The sequence below is a fragment of the Spermophilus citellus genome, assembly GCF_964194105.1.
Source record: "Spermophilus citellus genome assembly, chromosome: 8".
Classification (NCBI taxonomy): domain Eukaryota; kingdom Metazoa; phylum Chordata; class Mammalia; order Rodentia; family Sciuridae; genus Spermophilus; species Spermophilus citellus.
Genome location: NC_138189.1, coordinates 3,442,221 through 3,461,806, shown reverse-complemented (window position 1 = coordinate 3,461,806; position 19,586 = coordinate 3,442,221). Strand labels below are relative to the sequence as shown.

At 59.4% G+C, this 19,586-nt stretch overlaps 1 protein-coding gene across 34 annotated transcripts in view; it reads right to left on the bottom strand.

Annotated features, from left to right (window-relative positions):
• Positions 1-19,586, bottom strand: part of ABLIM2 (actin binding LIM protein family member 2) — a 134,746-nt gene that overhangs the window by 34,641 nt on the left and 80,519 nt on the right. For 14 of the 34 annotated variants that reach the window (XR_014023257.1, XR_014023258.1, XR_014023259.1 and 11 more), the window contains 6 exons: positions 15,095-15,241; positions 13,704-13,736; positions 11,485-11,605; positions 8,906-9,003; positions 3,127-3,253; positions 2,606-2,659 (listed from right to left, as the gene is read on the bottom strand). Coding sequence is in view for 26 of the 34 variants with exons in the window: in XM_081303723.1 (XP_081159849.1) it covers positions 2,606-2,659; positions 3,127-3,253; positions 8,906-9,003; positions 11,485-11,605; positions 13,704-13,736; positions 15,095-15,241 (580 nt within the window). In the remaining 8 variants the exon portion in view is untranslated. Of the gene's footprint in view, positions 1-2,605; positions 2,660-3,126; positions 3,254-8,904; positions 9,004-11,484; positions 11,606-13,703; positions 13,737-15,094; positions 15,242-19,586 lie in introns of all 34 variants that reach the window. The other 20 variants (XR_014023263.1, XM_081303729.1, XM_081303717.1 and 17 more) reach the window with 6 other exon arrangements.

Sequence of the window (19,586 nt, the reverse complement as noted above, 5' to 3'; positions counted from 1 at the left end):
GCCTCTCCAACTACCCACTTAACCTCCCCCCTCCCTCATTTAAACAGTGAATGATAACCAAGAAGGGTTGGAGCTAATGCAGAAAAGTTGTCAGGCTGTAAAGGCCTGCAGCAGGTCCTAGCGCAGGGGCCAGGCAGAGCGGGGATGTAAAGCCAGGAGCCATGACCGGTCACTTCCCCGCCTGGACTGACCCTGTCACAGGAGGCGAGCAGCTGCTGGGTCCCACCCTCACTTCACAGGCCGCTGCGCAGGCAGACACTGATGGGCTCTGTCCTCACCACCTAGGGCCAGCCCAGGCCCAGAGGCCTGGCCCCCCTGGAGGCCTGTTTCTCAGAAGCAGGAATGGGACTCGGGCAGCAGAAGAGAGTAAACAAAGGACTTCAGTTACACCGTGCGGCCACCCATAGGCACCTGTGACTCCTGCCACCCTGAATGATCATAATGCACGATTTAAAAAGTAAGAAAGACTTTCAGAGTGTGGTACAGTTAGAAAGTAAACGCATCAGTGAAAATGCTGGGTTCTTAAAACTTGTTGAACACACCCACTGAAGCCAATTCAACGGCCCCGCAGTTCCCCACTTGCTGCTGCGGCTCAAGCCTGAATGCCCTTCCCCTCTCCCCTCTGCAGCCGGCAGGAGGTTGCCCAGAGGAAGCCGGAGGCTGCGTGGGCCTCTCTCACACATGTGCACATGCTCATGCACACACCCCTGCGCTCACACAAGCATCTGAGTGTGGGCATGGTTACTTCCAATGGGGTGTCCCCTGCCTGGGTGGGAAGTCATGTAAACACAGCCCTGTCAGAGGCACTGCTGGGATCTGCAAGGCCTAGCATGTCATGACCTAGGGTCACCTCTGGAAACTGGTCCGAGAGTCTCTACGGGTACCTGACCAGGAGGACAGGTGGCTGCTTGTGCAGAGTTGGGGACAGACTTGGCTCACATTCAGCTCTGGACCTCGGCCAAATGCTCAGTGGCGAGCAGGGGCTTCACGCCGTCTGCTTTCCCACAGAACCACAGAACGGCCTTCTAGAATGATGGAAGGGCTGGGTGACGCTCAGGGTTGTCAGGTAGGAATCCCCTGCCTGTGGAGAGGAGAGTCCTTTACGTTCAGAGTTAAAAGATGCAGAGGTGGCCCTGGGACAGCAATTGGACCCACTGGAGGGTTCAGTGAAAGGACCCAGCAGTGGACGTGGCTCTCCAGACGCTGGCGAGTAGTCAGGCCATCAGGTTTCCCATCTCTGCCCCTTCTCAGGACCAGCCCCTCCTGAATGGCTGTGTTACCACAACCTGAGGTGCCACCTGAGGCAGAGCAGGGGGTGACAGCAAGCCCTGCCAACCTCAGTCTCAGGTCCCCAGGAGCACCGACCTTCCTCACAGGCTCTCTGGCCTGGCACTGGGACGGTCACTTTCTGGGATGCTCCTTTCTCTGGCTGGGCCTCAGTTTCCCCTGAAGCAGGAGGGAGCTGGTCTGGGCACTCTGCAAGGGCCCCAGCATCTAGCCTGTCCCCTCCGATCCCTCTCGGAGCCTGACGCTCTCAGCTCCACTGGTGGGACTCAGCGCACTCAGGAAACTCTGACCGCTCATTCATTGCTTTTCCTTCTTGGGAATAGGAAGGTGGCACAAGGCGCAGGGTCTTCTTCCACCCCGGAAAGAAGGCACAAACGACGCCTCCCTGCTCACACAACTAGACCACTGACCCTCCAGCCAGCCACAGAGAGCACTCAGGACCCCCAAGGCCTCCACCCGATTGTCAACAGGAGGTGGCAATATTCCTTGGGTGCATCTAGACAGGAACTTCCAACACCCTCTTCCCATCTCTGGAGGATTGGTGACAATCCCGTGTGCCCTGCATGCTGCAGTGGAGAGTGTGTCCAGTCGTGGTTCCTGAGGTCCTCCCGGCCAGCCTGGGCAGAGGGCAGCGACAGGGGCAGTCTTGCTTTTGCACATGGAGAAACAGAGGCTCAGGATCAGAAAGCAACATGCCCCCAAAACCCAGAAATTCCAATTCTGACTCCTGCTCCATGAACCTGGTAATCTGCCCTGTGCACATCTGTCCCAGGTAGGCTGTGGGAAGGGGCGTCAGAGGGCCCAGAGACGCCCTCACCACAAAACTTCCCAAGCCGTGTTTGCTAAGGCAAGGACCCCCTTTTACCTGGGAGCAGGGCAGTTCACTCTATTGTCAGATAGTCTCAAACAACAAGACCAAATTTCTCCACGGGAATACGTGTCTGACTCCAGATTGTACTGTATCTCAAGGATCAGGCTGGATCATGTCACAGATCAGGAAGCCTCTGTTCCTGGCCAGGTGGGCTGGGGTCACTCTGGCTGCTCCCCTCACAAAAGCATAATCAAAGCCACCAAACCCCACCTGGGCCCGTCTGCGTGCAGTACCTGGGGTTCGTTCACAGGGTCCTCACTCAGAAGGACCCCACTGTCACGTAGGAAGAAAGGCCTCTGGGGCCTCCTAGGGAATTTGCACTTAAAATTCAGACAGCCAGGGGCCTCCAAGCCGTCCCCACAGTGACCAGGGCTCAGCAAAGGGTGCATTCAGAAGCAAGGGGTGCCGGGCATGCAGGGCAGGGCCCACGAGCAGACTCCACCGTACCATGCTGCTTGTAGATAGGGGGTTTCCTATAGATGTTATCTTTTACGCCAGTGTCTGGGAGAGGAGACAAAAGGAGAGAACAGGAGGGTGAGTGGCCGTCGCCAGGGTGTCCGCCCGCTGCTTTCTGTCCGCCACTCTCATCACCCCACTTTAGAACTGCCAGCAGGTCCAGCAACCCACACCCCAAAACAAGCACCCCCACTGCAGATGCTACCCCAATCTGAGGGGACAAGGAAAGAGGTGGCTAGGAATGGGCAGCCAGCAACAGCCCAGGCCTGGTGCAGCTCAGAAAGACCCTTTTCTCCAGCTGTTCCCAGAAAGCTGCAGACGGCCCCCCAAGTCTGTGGCACTGGGGAGAAGCTCACACGAAGGGCAGTTTGGGGATGTGCCAAGACCCTGGTGACTTTTAGGGAAGCTTGGAGTTTGGAGCTGAGGCGAGGTGTGGCGGTCCGAGCGGCAGCTGCCCTGGCCGCCAGGTGTGAGTGGGCGTGCACGCGGAGCTGGCGGCGAGCCGGGCCTACCTGGGACGTGGAAGTGGCGCGGGGCCTGCTGGTAGGTGGAGGAAGGAGGCCTGCTGTCCGAGAGCACCGAGAGGCTGGGGGTGCTGCGGCCACTTTCACTGCCTCCAGACGGGAGCACAGGGACAGCAGATGGGGACGGAAAAGCAGAGCATCTCAAGCAAAATGGCTAGTGCTGCAAGCCCCGTCTTCCCTGCAGCGGACACCCCACCCCCTCTGCCCAGAGGAGGACTGTGGTCCTGGGGACTTTCCAGACTAGGCCCAGTGACTTGTTAATCCAACCTGCCTTGAACCCTGCTCGTGGTCCCTGGCAGAGGCACAGTGACCTGAGGGCTGAGAGCTTGTTGGTGCATGGCAGATTCTGGGGTGCACACCCAGCTGCTCCGTGCACCCGGCAGCCTGCAAACTCACCAGCCCCAAGGCCTGCCTTCCTGATCATCCTGTACACACAGGGCTGCATCTCCAGGAGCCTACAAATCAGCTGCATGGATCAAACTAAGGCACTGGAATGAGCCCGGGAGTGCAATTTTGCAAGATACAGAAAAAGAGAAGACCAGAATCAATCAATTTCTATCTTCCTAAATACATACATACATATATATATATATATATATATATATATATATATATATATATATCTTTTTTTTTTTTTTCAAACTAAGTGGAAAGCACCTTCTGAGCCTGCTCCAGTTCCTTACCTCATCTAGAATCAGAATTTCTGCCTTGGGAAGGAGGTTGGATTATCAAGTCACCAAGCAAGACAGCAGAGTTCCCTGGGAGAACACCCCATGCCCCACAGCTGTGTAAGAAATGGGGTGACAGATAGAGTGGGTGGGCACTGGACACTTGGCGAGGAGGACTGTGGCTCATAGCAAGACACCTCACTAACCTTGGGGACCCGCAGGACATTAGATGATAAGCTTGACAGGGGAAAGGGACAGTCTGGACTTGAGACCCTCTCCATTGTGTGCTGGTCCAAGTGACCCTGCAGTGAAACGGTACCCACAGAAGTGGGGCTAAGCCGGCCTGACTGGGGACCTGCCAGGGACTGTAGCAGGCTGGACAGATGCTGGCTCTGGAGGAGCTGGGCCTGGAAGCGGGCCGGGTGCAGCGGCGGGGCACGCAGGGGCAGAGGGCTCAGCTCGGGCTGACCCCCACCGCGGCCCACACCAGGCTGAGGCCACAAAGGGGCAGGCAACTCCAATCTGGAGCACTTTGTCCCACCTGGGTGTGACGCTGACTTCACCTGCTGACACTGACGGGACTTCAGATGCCTGCTTTGCTGTAACTACCTCTCTTCCAACAGCACAGACCCCCTGGGCTTCCCCAAGTCTGCAGGCTCCGGCCACTCCAGGTGGCCGCAGGGCCTTTACACCATTGGGGTGGGACCTATGAGCAATAAAAGAAAATCCCGGACCTCTTCTCCCCACGGTGACTGACTAGAACCCCAAGGGCAGCCACACAGGACAGAAGCACGGCCTTTAAAAACACATCCGTGCCAACTGCAGGGCCTGGGACATTTGTGTCAGGCGCCATGGCTAGGCTGAGCTGGCCCTGGTCTAGAATGCTCCTTCTCCACCACTTAGGATCTAACCTGTCTCTCCCCAGGGCTCAGCCTCTTATGCAGTGGCCCTGGAAACTGTACACCAGACAGGGTTGCCCGCGTGCCCGTGTGCCCGTGCACCTCAGGACAGATGTTCCCAGGGCCCCAAGACCATGGGGAAGCTGAGGCACAGCTGTGGTGGCCCCAGTGACCCACCAGGCCTGCTGCACACCTGCCCTCAGGGGCCTCTAGCACTGGTCACTGAATTCGTCCACCTAGGGTTGTGTCTGAGATGCCACCACCAAGTCCTCCGCGCCTCCCCAGCCCTGGGCTCTGCACGGCTCCCTTGGTGCACTTGCTGAGTGCAGCTCCAGCCTTCAGGAGGGTGGCCCAGGGCGCAGGGTCCCTTCTCTGCACAGGCACCATTTGACCCCAGGTGGCTTCCCCTCTCAAAATGCACCACTGCCATGGGCCCCGTGGTGCCACCAGGAGCGCTCTGCTGCGTTTCCCCTCAGCATGCCTGCCCCAGCCTGGGTCTAGCCGTCGCTCAGTGGCCAGCTCCTCCTTGAGCTTTACTGGTAAAGTCCCCAGGCAGGGGCTCAGGGCTCCTCCTGCAGGGGGTCATGTCCTGAGGGGCTTCTGTCCTGGGTGAGCCTGTTCATGGGTGGGCAGCCCCTGGCCGTGGGCCCCTTCCTCCTCTTCCAGTATAAACTCATGCTTGATTTGAGGACAGTTTCAGGTAGTCACACCTCCCCAGGCACGTGCTCCGGCTGGCGCCCCCGACCTTGGCTCACGGCATCATCTAAGTGCCATGCTGTGTGGATTTTGCCTGGTGTCCTCTCTCTGTCCCAGGAGGACAGATTACATTAGCTGGCACGTCTCCCATGCGCCTCTGGCTGGGCCATCTCGCAGATTCCCTGCCGGTGATGGCTGGTCCTGGGAAGCGCTGGCAGGCCTTTCTGGAAAGTTCCTCAGCTCGATCTCTTTGCTCCTTTCCCAGGACACACGGGGCTCATGTCGGGGAGGCAGACTGCGGGGGTGGGGAGCTGCTCTCCCTCGGGCAGCCAGGCAAATGTTGTCAACAGGGTCTCCTGCCCAGGCCACGGCCTGGCTGGCGGGCGCCACAAGGCTCCTCCACAGCAGAGCTGCTCTCTTTGTCCCCCCTCCTAAACTGCCTCTCTGGAGAGAAGACCCAGGTGAAGGCCCTGGCCACATCGGGTGGAGAAGTGCCAGCTCCTGAGAGAGCCCCGCCCTCACTGCTCGGCACCCTCTGAACGGTGGATCTGTCTTCTCCCTGTTGATTTGTCCTCAGTCCTTTCTTGTCTCAGTGGGGACTCGTGGACATTCACGGCCTGTGGGGTTTACAATGTGACAGCTTCATTCCGTTGCTCCAGCTGTGCCAACTTGGAGCTCTCTGGCCTGCTCTTGTCCAACTTTCTCAAGGTGGTACCAAAGCAAGTCCAGCTCATGGCCAACTTCAAGTGCTGTCAGGACCATGGCCAGGACAGGTGTGGACTTCACCGCAGCCCCTCCCACCTCAATCACGGACCCCCCCCCCCCAGAGGGCCCCACTTCAGAGCAGAGGGAGGGGACAGTGGGCAAGGTGAAGAGCTACCTAGGGCAGTGTGAGTCGGGGGCAGCAGCCTTGGGCTGACTCCACATCCAAGCTGCCCCCTCCCTCCCTTCTCACACCACATGGTTAGGAGAAGGCTCACTAGTCAGCAAGTGGCTGTCCCGACACTGGGCCTCGGCAGCATGGAGTCCCCCGGGCACCCACACTTATCCTGCTGCTTGCCTCTTAACAGGCAAAGAGGTCAAGTTTAAACCCACACTACCCCAGGGACACACCCGGGACTGAACTTCAGGGCCCCTGCCAGCAGCTACCAGGCTGGGAAAGCACCAGCGAGCTGGGGCGGGGGTGCAGCTGCCTGGGAGCCCTCCACCCATGGTGTCGCCCAGCAGGAAAGCTCTGCTGAGCAGAGGCCAAGGTGCCCCAGGTGAGAACCTCACGGGCCCTCCTAGGGAAGGGCAGATGCCAGGCCTGTGTCCGAGTGAGAGGTGGACAACTGAGTGCCCAGAGGATGGGATATGCTGCAGCCCATGAGCTGGGAGAGGACAGGCTCCCTCTAGTGTGGCCTTGGAGTGGACCTGGGGTGGACATGACTTGTGAGTACGTGTTGGGTTGAAGCCTAAATTTGGGCTCTGCTTTGGGATCTCAAACCAGGAAGTCCCCTGAGCCTTGGCCTCCTCAGGAGCAGGTTCTGCAAAGACCTGGGGCCCCCAAGGTCACAGATGGCCATGGAGTCAGGCACAGGGTGAAGCTGTGGGCATCAGGCTCCCTGCATCTGACACCAGAGAGGGGGGCAGGAGCTTCCTCTGGTTTCTGAGCAAAGGATGTGGTAGCTAAAGTGACCAGGAAGCCACAGGGCGGAGACTGCATTCCAGTAGCAAAGCGCCACTCAGAGCACCCCCTAGGGTTGGGGCCTCCGAGCACCCCAGGCTCTGAACCACGTTTCAGTGGGCAGGTGGGTGGGGCCTGAACCCAGTCTCTTCTTTGCGGGGGGTGGGGGGGATGGGGTGGGGGGTGGGGGGTTGGGGGGGCTGGCTGCCTTCCACCCTGCCTCCTTCCCTCGCCCCCTCCCCTGGGCTGCAAATGGGGTGCTGCCCACTGGCCGGACTGGAGCAGGAGCACTGCAGCCCGAAGGCCTGCCCTGACTGGGGTCCCCTCCCCATCTTTCTTCATCGCAGAGTGGTAGGAGTCCAGGGTGGAGACGCAGATGTGGGTGGAGGAGACTCACCAGGGTTAGCTCTGGCTCTAGGCCCTCCAGGGAGCTGCTTATGGTGGCTGTCTGGGGGTCAGGGGAGAGTGGCAGGGACAGTGAATGTCCACTGCCTGCCCTCGCTCTGGCACACCCTGCCAGGGACCTCACAGGTACATGGCCCTACCCACAGCAAGGCCCTGGCAGATGAGAGGACAGCTCAAGATCCAGGGCCTTGTGGTGCGTGAGAGGTACGAGAAGCGGCCTGGAGATGGGCTGTGAGCCCCGGCTGCTCAGCTCCCTCGGACAGCGGACAGCGAGCACCCATGCAGCAAGGCCTCTGGGGCTGCCCCTGCTGCGGAGCCTGCTTCGGGCTTTGAGTCTCCTCCCAGCTGTCAATACTGCCCAGGAGCTGCAGGGGTGGGCCACCAGGGGTGAGGGAGGTGTGACGACCAGGCTCCTCTACTGGACCAGCTGGTGAACCCTGGGATGAAGCACAGGAGGGCCACGGCCTAGCCCCTGACTGTCACAAGATCCAGCTGCCTCTGGAGCAGTCCCCCAGAGATGTCCAACTCCACAGCTGTGAGGGATAGTGCACTTGGTGTGTCACTCGGGGAACCAGCCAGGTCTCTATCGTGGGTCCTCCACTGGCCCGAGTGTCTTTCCGTGGCGTCTGTCAGCTGGCTCTGTAACAGGACACCACAGGCTGGGCCTGCGACGGCAGGTGCACATTTTCTCGTGGTTGCGGAGGCTGGAGGTCACAGTGCGGGTGGGCAGGGTGTGTCCTCTGAGGCCCTCTTCCTGGCTTGTCCATGGCTGCATCTGGCTCATGTGGCTCACGGGGCCCCCTCTGAATGTGCAGAGACAAGTGCAGGGCCATGTCCTCTCCTTACAGGGCCACCAGCCTGGTGGATCAACACCCCTCCTGGGGACCTCATCTAACTGACCTGATGCACCTCATCAAAAGCCCTCTCTCCAGTCACATGGGGGGTGTTAGGACTTTAACATGTGAATTTGGGGGACACAGTTAAGTCCTCAGCGTAGAGGCGAGCAGGAGGTTGGCCATGTCTGGTTTTTGTGTGTGTGTGTGCTCATGTCCCTGCAGGGACATGGGGTGTGTGGGTCTGCACCCTGGGAAGATCCAGGGTTGGGGCTGCGTGGTGCACCTCCTGGCTGGGAGGCCAAGACCACCCTGCTCTACAGCTGAGCTTCTGCTCCTAAATCGACACTAGCGAACCCGGGCCCGTGGGCTGCTGTGGGAGGTGAGAGGATCTGACCTAAGCAGAGTGGCCCCGGCCCTCCACCTGTGCCTTCGCCTCACCAGCTACCAGCCTTTCCCTGCCAGGAACATGTGCACACCAACAGAAACGGAGCCGGACACAGGACACACACAGCGAGGGACATGGGGCAGGAGACACAGGGCTCCGGGAAGCCATGCGGCCGACACAGGACGAGCACCCACAGCACTGCGCGCCTTACCTCGGAAGTAGGGGATGTAATGATGTCTGAACACGGAGGTGGGGCTGGGGTGTTGGGACAGGGAGAGGCAGCTACTGGTACCCACACTCGCAGTACCAGCTGCGGGTGACAGAGAGCAAGGCGTCAGCCCTGGCCGTCCAGCCATGAACCGTCCTAGTCCCCACGGGCCTAGGAACAGTTGTGCCTCCCCTCTCCAGGAAGGCACCGGGAGATCCTCCAAGGGCTGCCCCATGAAGAACATGCAGCAGCCTAAGGCTTTGGCCCAGAGCCTCAGGCTGGGGCTCCAGGGGAGCATAGGCCCCTGAGCCATGCCTGTCACTCTACGTGGGGGTTTCCTTGGGATCAAGGACCCAGTTGGAGGGCAGCTCCAAAGGCCAGGAATGGTCTCTCACCACAACCTCAGGCCTCACGCAGGGTCCAAGTCTTAGCCCTCTGGGCCTTAGCCTTGGGCCACCTGTCAACAAGCCCAGGCTCCCCATGATGTGGTGAGTGGTCCAGTCAGCAAAGAGATCACTCACTGACCCCCTGACTGCCCACCCACTCGTTCCCACATGCATCTGCTCCCTCCCTCACTCACCCACTCACTCATCCATTCACTTACCACCCACTTACCCACTCACTCACCAACCCACTCACCCACCCACTCACCCACTCACCCATCTGCTCATTCACCCACTTACCCACTCACCCACTTGCTCACCCACCCACTCACTCACCAACCCACTCACCCACTCACTCACCCACCCACTCACTCACTCACTCACCCACTCACTCACTCATTCATTCACTTACCCACTCACTCACTCACCCACTCACTCATTCATTCACTTACCCACTCACTCACCCACTCACTCACTCATTCACTCACCCACCCACTCACTCACCCACCCACTCATTCATTCATTCCTCACTCACTCATTCCTCACTCACTCATTCACTCACTCACTCACCCACCCACTCATTCATTCATTCCTCACTCATTTATTCACTCATTCATTCACTCACTCATTCATTCGTTCACTCACTCACCCATTCATTCATTCATTCATTCACTCACTCACCCACTCATTCATTCATTCCTCACTCATTCACTTACTCATTCATTCATTCCTCACTCATTCACTTACTCACCCACTCATTCATTCACTCACCCACTCATTCATTCACTCACCCACTCATTCATTCATTCACTTACCCACTCATTCACTCATTCACTCACCCACTCATTCACTTATTCACTCACCCACTCATTCACTTATTCACTCACCCACTCACTCACTCATTCATTCACTCACCCACTCACTCACCCACCCACTCATTCATTCATTCCTCACTCACTCATTCACTCATTAATTTACTCACTCACTCATTCATTCATTCACTCACCCACTCATTCATTCATTCCTCACTCACTCATTGACTTATTCATTCAGTTACTCATTCATTCATTCACTCACCCACTCATTCATTCATTCCTTACTCATTCCTCACTCACTCACTCATTCACTCATGCACTCACCCACTCATTCACTTATTCACTCACCCACTCACTCACTCATTCATTCACTTACTCACTCACTCACTCATTCATTCACTAACCCACTCACTCACTCACCCACCCACTCATTCATTCATTCCTCACTCACTCACTCATTAATTTACTCACTCATTCATTCATTCACTCACCCACTCATTCATTCATTCCTCACTCACTCATTGACTTATTCATTCAGTTACTCATTCATTCATTCACTCACCCACTCATTCATTCATTCCTTACTCATTCCTCACTCACTCACTCATTCACTCATGCACTCATTCATTCACTCACTCATTCACTCACTCTCTCTCGTCCCCTCTTTTCACACTTATTGGGCACACTTATTGGCACATTGCAAAGAGCCAATGAAAGTGACTTTGCAAATGAATGACTGGATTTTTCCACTAGGTTTGCTCACATCAGCGCTGTCGTCACAGAGGTGGAAATGGGGTCATGCACAGTTGACCAAGGAAACAGCCTGGAACGATCCCTCAGAGAGGCAGTGTCCCTGTGCACCCCTGGGCTTGGACACTCCGGGGGCCAAGGAGTCTTAAAGCTGAGGTAGAGCATCGCACAGCTGGCTGCAGGCTGGGACGAGGTGACATGGGTGGAGGGGGCCCTCCATGGGGCTCTGCCCTGACCTCATGCCAACTTTCCCACGAGGATGGCTTTCCCTGTAGTGACTAATTGAGCACAGGGGACATGCTATGCGTATTCCGACTCTTTCTCTGGCCACTGATTTTCCTCCACACTCAAGTTTCACAGCCGTCCCTGCCCTGTGTTCTCCTGCCTTCCTGTGACACGTGCGCTCAGCTACCGCTTCCCGCTGTGTGCTTCCCGGGTGATGCTCTGACCAACGGGTACCTGGCTGCCTCCACCCAGACGGGAGCAGGCCATCTGTATACCACTAACTCCACTGGCCACCCATGGACAGTCCCACCCTCGGCCATGTTCCTAGCTGCATAAGAGCCCACTTTGTAACCACAGAAGCAACCATAAGGACAGTCTCGTTGGAGGCTGCGTGCCAGGGGACAGAGTACCTGGACGGCTGTAGTGCTGGGGCGACCGTGAGGTCGGGGTGTAGCGCCCAAGGCTGACAGAGCCGGTGGAGCTGGGGCTGGAGGTCCGGCACTGCTTGTAGGACCGGTCATCTTGGTCCCCCTGGGAGGGAAGACACAGCTCGTGAATCCCTGAGGTGAGAGCACACCCCCCTCACCCACCCCCTCACCCACCCCCTCAGCATTCGTCCCCCTGGCCCCAGGGGCTGACTCAACATGACCCCAACATGAAATCTCCCTGCCAGGCCCCATCTGAAGAGCTGGGTTCAGCCTGGCCATGACGCTGACAGGCCCCTTGGCCTAAGCATGGTCCCTGTCACATCAGGCACCGCGGCCTCCCCTGTCTAGGTGCCTCCTGTGAACTGAGGCTCCAGGGGGTGGCGGGGCCCCCAGCTGCACCTGCACCCTCCACTCCCCCCAGCCCTCCCAGCACCTGGGGCTCCTTGAAACAGAGCTTGAGACCATCGAGAGCCTCTAGTGCCAAAGGGGACTCCTCGTGTGCAGTTCAGGGAGAGGAAGTGCCCCTGTGGGCCTAGGCCCAGCTGGGGGGGGACCACAGGCACTGATGACTGGCCCTGTCCAAGCAGGAGGACTGCTGGGAATGGTCAGTGGGCAGTGGAGGCATGGGATGGCACGGCCCCATGGTGGGGGGCGCAGCCTGCCCGAACCCCTGCAGCGTGGCCCCGTGGCCTGGATCATGCCAGCCCACCCAGAACCCTGACGAGGGCTGACCGCTGTTCCACCCCTCGCAGCACCACCAGGATGAGCGAGGGGCTGGTCTGGCGCTCATGGCTGCCCGGCCTGCCTGAGCTCACCGTGGCCTTCAGGGTTTCCCTCCCTGCCACCTGAGGCCACATTCCTGCCTGCACACCCCGTCCCTCTCACGGGCTCCCTCTCCTGCCCGGCTGGAGCCCCTGCCACCTCTGGCATCCTCTGCCAGGCCAGCCACCAGCTGTGCACCTCAGGCTGTCGTGTCTCCTGGCCACTGTGGGTTGGGGAGCTTAGTGTGAGCTGGCCTCTGGCCTGCTGGGTCGCTGCAAGCCTGGACCCAGGGGTTTGAGGTCTGATGCCTACCTGCAGCCCATTCTGAGGCAAGGTGACCTGCCTAGCCATCTGCAGCAGCAGGGTGACATGGCTGCCCCTTGCCCCCAGTGCTGTTTCTAAGGGCAGACTAAGGAGCCAGGTGGAGGGACCGGACAGGGACTAGACAGAAGATTCTGGCTCCCCAGAACTACAAGGAAGGAGGGGAAGGACTGGGTCCAGCGAGATAAGGAGACTCCGTCGTCTCCTGGGAACCCCGCTGAGGATGAGCGGGCAGGAGGAAGGCGGTCCCAGTGAGGGCGCCCAAGGCCCCAGGGCCATAATGACCACCAGAAGCCCATGGGCTGTGTAGCCTCCCATTGACCAAATGTGTGCTTGTGTCTGGAGGCACCTTCTAGGGGGGCTTTGCCACGAGGCTGGGCTCGTTCTAGAGCGTGCTGTCCAGCGGGCCTCTCGGGGTTTCCCTGTGTGGGTAATGAGGTAGTGCAAGGATGGCCAGCTGGGCCTGTCAGAGGTCACCCGTCAGAGGTCACCTGTGCTTTAGTGACTTATGGAGCATGCGTGATGACAGTGGCTGGTGGACAGCTCCTAGGGGCCGGTGAGGAGATGAGGACTGGAGCCCAGTGGACGGCACATGCTCTGCACTGCCAGCTCTTGCTGTCTCTTGCTCATGGGTCCTGTGATACCCCACCTGCCCCTCCCTGCACCGCAGTGCAAGCTGCAGCCTGGTGGGCTACAGTCCACCTCACTGACCAATTTCTGAGAAACAGGAATGTCCCAGACGGCTAAGGAGAAAGGTTTTTGCTACAGAGATGTTTCCAGAGTGCTCCCTGCAGGGCCAGAAGATCCCGTGCACCCTGCTTGGGCATGAAGTGAACCTGAACTAACCCAGGGAGCCATGACCCAGACCACAACCCGCTCAGGTGCTGCTGTGTCCAGGCATCCATGAGGGCGGGGCTGGCAGGCACAGGAAAGCATGCAGACGAGGCGTGATTATAAAAATAACCAACACTAAGTCAGGTGCCCGAGCTCTGGGGGCTGAGGCCCAGGCTCTGCAGCCATGAGCCCCGAGGCCCTCCTAGGGCGCCATGGCTGGTTATCTTTATAACAGATGGGCAGCAGCACCATAGCAAACAGGGCACAGGCAGGGGGGTGGTTACCTCAGTCGGCGTTGGCGAGAGCAACTGAGGAGACTGTGGACACAACAGAGTGATCTGTCAGCACTGTGACACTAGGCACTACTTTGGGGGTGAAGGGGTGGTTTGGGGACCGGCAGGCAACACTGGGTCAAGGTGCACCAGGTGGACAGATGTGAGCCTCCACACGGGAATGAACCCACCCCAGGAGATGCAGAACGGACTGCAGGACTCTTTTGGAGAAATGTGGTCCAGGGCACCCAGAGAAAGGGGCTCCCAGGCTTGGAGCCTGGCTTGGCCACTCGCCATGCCCCACCGCTCTCGAGACACACGTCTTCCCATAACGGAAGACTGCAGGCTCAGGACACCTGCCACACTCTGTGTGCACATCACCAGGTTTTCTCTGGAAGGAGGGGAAGGGGGCCAGGGGAAAGAGGGTGATGGGAACCTAGGGCTGGGGCATGGGCAGGGGGTACAGGTTGGACCCCCCTGCCTCACTCTTCCTGGGGTCTCTCAGTAACAGTGAGGCTTGTCACCACACTCTCAGGCTCTCGTGGTCAGTAGGGGCACCTGCTATCCCTGAGTCATCTCTCTCCTGTTTGGCCCTCAAAGCCCCGCAGCTGTGCCCGGCAGCTGTGACCTGAGAAGGTGCCTGGTCACACCAGGCCCAGGTTGGACTTCCCTGCACCTACCTGCTGTGCACGGTGCCCTGGGGCTCAGCCCTCATTTTCCTCATTTTGAGAAGTCACAGAATGAGGAGGACCAAAGGAATCATGCTTGAAAGGACTCGGTGTCCCTGCCCTGTGAGCACCTGTGCCTGGCTACACTCGGGCTACACGCGCAGGCCCGCGGCCCAGCACCTCGGCCACAGGGACATGGAGATCTCAGAGCCACAGAAGGAGCAGCGGGAACCTCCAATGAATCCAGGTCAGATGGAGAAGGGCGGCCTCATTTAGAAGTCACCAAGTAACAGAGGACGCTCCAGCAACACTGCAAAGTAATTCCTGGTCACCAGGGGGTGGAACTGGCTCGGGAGTCACCAAGGAGAGAGGGAGCTTGCTGGCTGGTGGGGCTGGGTGCGGCCGGGGAGTCCTGGCCAGGAAAACTGCATTTCCTGCTTCGTGACAATACTCCAGCACTCAGGAGGAGCCAGAGATTCTCACCCAGGTTCTATCCCTTCCCAACAGCAGCCTGTTCTGCTGCCTGCTGCCTGCTCCCGCTCCTGCTCCTTTAACGAGGCTCTTGCAGGCCCTTCAGTGAGGGGTGCTTAGAGCCAGCGCGCTGGGCACTAGTGAGTGTGGTGTGGCAGGTCACCCGAGGGCCTGGGGAGCCCACAGAGCGGAGGACACTGGCTGGATCCCATCAGAATGCCCCCGTGAGGGAGGCTCCTGCCCACGGACCACGCGGAGCCGTACCTCGCTGCAGCTCTGCCTGTCACCCGCGCAGTGGCTGACGTAGGGCGAGTAGGAGATCATGTCTGGGCGATCGATGTTGTAGATGGCCTTGCTTTTGGGAAGCGCGGCCAAGTCCCTGTAGTCAAGGATCTCGTCTCCAAGCTTCGCCTGAGGGAGGACAGAGCAGAGGCAGGAAGTGACCCGCGTCCCAGGTCCCAGGTGGCAGCCGCCCCAAGCCCAGAGCCGGGACACTGCCCAGGGGCAGGGGACTCAGCTGGGACAGCCTGCCCCGTGCCAGCCTCCAGAGGGCCCTGCGGTCCTGAGCACGCTCTCTCCAACTGCGTCAACAAAGGGGCTCCCAGGAGGAGAGGTCGAGACCCATGAGCCCGGCACAGGCCTGCCAGACGGTGAGATGCAGGACAGGCACACACGCATGTGCTCACACACACACACACACACACACGTGCTCACACTCACGGATGCACACAGGAGCCAGTGCACGTCTATGCTCACGGAGGACGCACAGTCTGACTGCAGAGGGACACATCCCTACACGGCACCTCTCCCACATGGTAGTGCACATTCATGCACACCCACAATCAGGCACCCACAGGCCCACACACTCACTCCTGCACTCACAGCACATACCTGCATATTGGCACACGTACTTGCACACACGGACCCCCTAGAAACTTGCATGCACACACACGATCACCCCCACACCCACCTGTACCTGTCTGTACACAGACACACACACACACACACAGGTGCACGCACCTTGGCACGTGTGAGCCCAGGCATCTGATGGGTGGGTCCTGGCCCCCACGCACCTGCCCACAGAAGGTGCTCACCAGGGCTTGCCGACCCAGCCTGTGGTGCCGCAGGGCTGCTCTCAGGGTGCCCGCCTGGCCGCCTGCCACCTGGTCCACTCTGCCCACCTGCTCCCACTCTGCCCTGCGCTGGCACACTAGCTCCAACGCCCGCCCGCCCACTGCCTGGCCCTGGCCCTGGCCCTGGGTGGTCCTTGGGCTGCCCGGGGCACTTTCCAGCCACAGGTGCTCTGATCTGGACACTGCTGGCCTACAGCAGCCTGCTCAAGGCCTCTCCTGCAGGGTCTGCAAGAAGACACCCTCAGTAGCAGCAGCAGGTGACACACAGGCTGGACCTGAGACAACTGCCACCTTTTACTGTGAACTCACAAAATATTACAGCAGGTCTGTGACAGGAACTCTCACAGTAACTCCTTATGGCAGATGAGGAGCCCAGAGAGGTTGGACAACTTGTTCAGAGTCACGCAGCAGGGGCAGCATAGTGCTGTCTGACCCGAGAGTCTATGCTTTCTGCTGTTGTGCTCCCCTGTCCTGTCCTGTCCTGCCGCAGGGGAGTTTCCCTAGCTCACCCCTTACTCCTGCAGCTCAAACCCAGGCAGCCCTTCCTCAGGGGACACTGTGAGTCCCACAGGAGCCCCTGAACGAGGGCTTCCTGCCCCCAGCCTGCTTGCCCACAGCCTCTCCCCACGCCCACGGTGTGCTGTGGCCAGACCCCCCCTGCGCCATCTCCAGAGCCAGCAGCACTGGCTGGCCTCCCGCAGCAAGCCCACCCTGACGACAGGCAGACCCAGGCTCTGCCAGGACTCCGGGCCTTCGGGCCGACCAGCTCTTTGCATGGCCCAGGGCGAGAAGGAAGCCTGATGTCTCGACTCTGGCTGCTCCTTCTGGAGCCCAGGACAGGGAGAGAGACCCCAGGTCCAACCCCGAGCCGTCCACGGGCGGTCATGGTGGTCAGCCTGCCGGCATTTTCCAGGCATTCCTCACCTTTGGGGGCAGTAGGGAGCCAGAGCCCAGGACTCGGGGTGTGGCCCTCCTGCCTGCTCAGCCTGGCCCCCTGCTCCCTGCTCACACCTGCCACCCTGACCTCTGCAGTTCCCCATCACTAGTCCATTCCTCATTGGGGACTTGCTCTTGCTGACCCCTTCCCCTGCCTGACCTCCTGCCTCTCAGGCTCCAGAGGGCCTCCTCGGGTCCTTCCCATCTAGGAGCTGTTTTATTTTCTTCCTGTCGGGAAGGGACTGGTCTTCGTCTGTGACCCAGACAACACTAGAGGGTCCCCGGACCCCATTTAATCCCTCATTGAGCCCCTGCCCCTAACTCCAAGCTTGTCATGGCCAAGTGCTCAGGGCACCCTGGACTTAAAGTCACTGCAGCGTTTGCCAAAGTCGGCAAGAGCTCTGGGGTCTCGTCTCCTGTAGAGGGGACGCCCGCTGGTTTGGTGCGTCACTGGACTGCAGTGGGCCTCAGCGGTCACGGCTCCAGTAAGATGCCTCAGACCTGAGTTTCTCAGGTCACTAAGAGGCCATGTCCCCCACATTCACCTCCCTCAGTCACCTGTCCTCTGGGCTTCCCCTGAGTAGCCACAGGGCCTGGGTCTGGGAGGCACTTGGCCCCAGGTTAGTCCCCTCCGTCCTCAGGCCTCCTGTCCCTGGCAGAGGGCCCAGGGCTGGTGGGCTGCTGGATGTGGATGGCCCAAGGCCACCTGTCCACAAACACAGACAGCCATGGGGTGGCCCTGTAGCCCCACGGCCTCCTGTGCCCAGGCTCCCAGGCTTGCTCCTCCCTGGGAAGGCCACTGGGCGGGTGGACAGTGCTTTTCTCAGCTTTCTTCTCCCCTATACTCCATCTAGCCAAGAAGCCATGCTATGACCCTGCGTGACCCCACCGTCACCACGAGCTCCTGCCACTGCAGCACAGGCCACTTGGTGCTGGAAGAGGGCACACACTGTTTGTGTGACTCCAGTGTTGACAAATCACACCAGAGAGAAGAGGCCCTCGGGGAGCTGTGCACAGCCTCGCCCTGCGTTCCCGAGGGGCGGCCACGGCACGCACTCCCGCCTCGTGCTGACCCCAGACATGAGTGATGGGTAGATGTGCATTACTTGTGTAATAGAGGAGGCAGTGGACAGATCATCGTGAGAGTCCCCGTGCTGTACGCAGGTCTGGTCCCCGATGTGAAGGTAAATGAGGCCCCGCCTGCTGCCCCAAGTGCAGGTCTACAGGAGACGGCATAGCACCCCAGGAATTTTGCCACGTGGACGTGATGGGGGACCATCTCCACCTGCCTGGGGCCATCAGAGGAGACAGCGTTTGATGACCAGCATCCTGGCTGGCAGGAGCTGGCACTGGTGTCCTGTGCTGCAGCCTGAGTGGCCATGGAATGAGCTCACCCTCCTGGGGCCAGGCGTGTGTCCTGCATCCAGCCAGGGCGGGCACCCCCAGCAGGGATGGAAAGACAAGTCAGGCCCCACTCGGAGCCAAGAGGGCTTGTTCCAGCCGGCCATGTCCCAGGAAGGAGTTCAAGCACAGGGATTGCCCACTGCCTGATTTGGGAGACAGACTGGGGCGTTCTGGCCTGTGGGCCTCCTGGGCTCTGAGAGCTCCTTGGGCAGTGGTGTCCTTGCTCAGATGCTGTGTGAGAGGCCAGGCACCTGTGAGTCTGCAGCTCTCTGAGCCACCCCCGGGTGCAGGCCAGGCGCCCACCTAGTCAGTGGGCTCTGAGGCTGAGAGAAGGCTGTGAGGCAGGGCATCCCGGGGCCTGGCTGCCCACTGTTCACGGCCAGTGCTTGCTCATGGTGTCAACCTAAGAACCAGTAGTTTAGATCTGGGGTGCTGGACACCATCGCATCTTTCACTGAAGCAGGCGCAGGAGGCTCCGCCGAGTTCAGACACAGCGTGGACACTCTGGCTGGGGAGTCCTCACCCACCAGAGTCCTGCACCTTTCCTTGGCCCCCATCCCACCTGAAGCCAAGTGCTCAGTGGACTGGAAGTCCCTAGAGGACACGGTCACAGCCCAGCCCCATCCCAGCCGGGTTCCCTGGGCCGGGGGTCTTAGAGCTTGGTCGTGCTAGCGACTACCTGGGAGAGAAGAAAGGACCGCGATGGTGGTTTCAGCTCGGAGCAGCGGAGTCCCTGGAGACAGGCCAGACATCGGATCAGGGAGCCTGGGTCTGAAGCCCAGCCCTGTGTGGCCTTGAAAGCGGTGTTGGGACATTGGAGGCTACTGTCACCACTCGCTGCCTGGTTATGTGGTCACTACATGATCTAAGCCCCTTGCAAGGGCCGTTATTTAAGCACACATTTAGTGAGCAGATGCTATGCGCCAGGCCCTTGGTGCCATCTGGGGAGCACCGTCCACGTGCCAGGCCCTGCAAGGCACTTTGCAAACATCGTCCAATGTACATCCTCAGTCCTGACGAGTAGCATTACTCATGACGATGACGGTGGCACTGAGGGCTGAATCCCTGTGGTGCAGTCACAGCTCCCAGGACTCTGAATGCCACTGTTTGGGGACAGGGCCTTACAGCGGTACTTAATGTGGATGAGGTCTGTGCGGTGGCCCTAATCCAGTATGCCTGGTGTCCTTGTTAGCAGAGGCCATCAGGACACAGACAGGCACAGGGATGACCCCGTGAGGGGGAAGAAGGCACTGTCCACCAGCCCAGGAAAAAGGCCTCAGGAG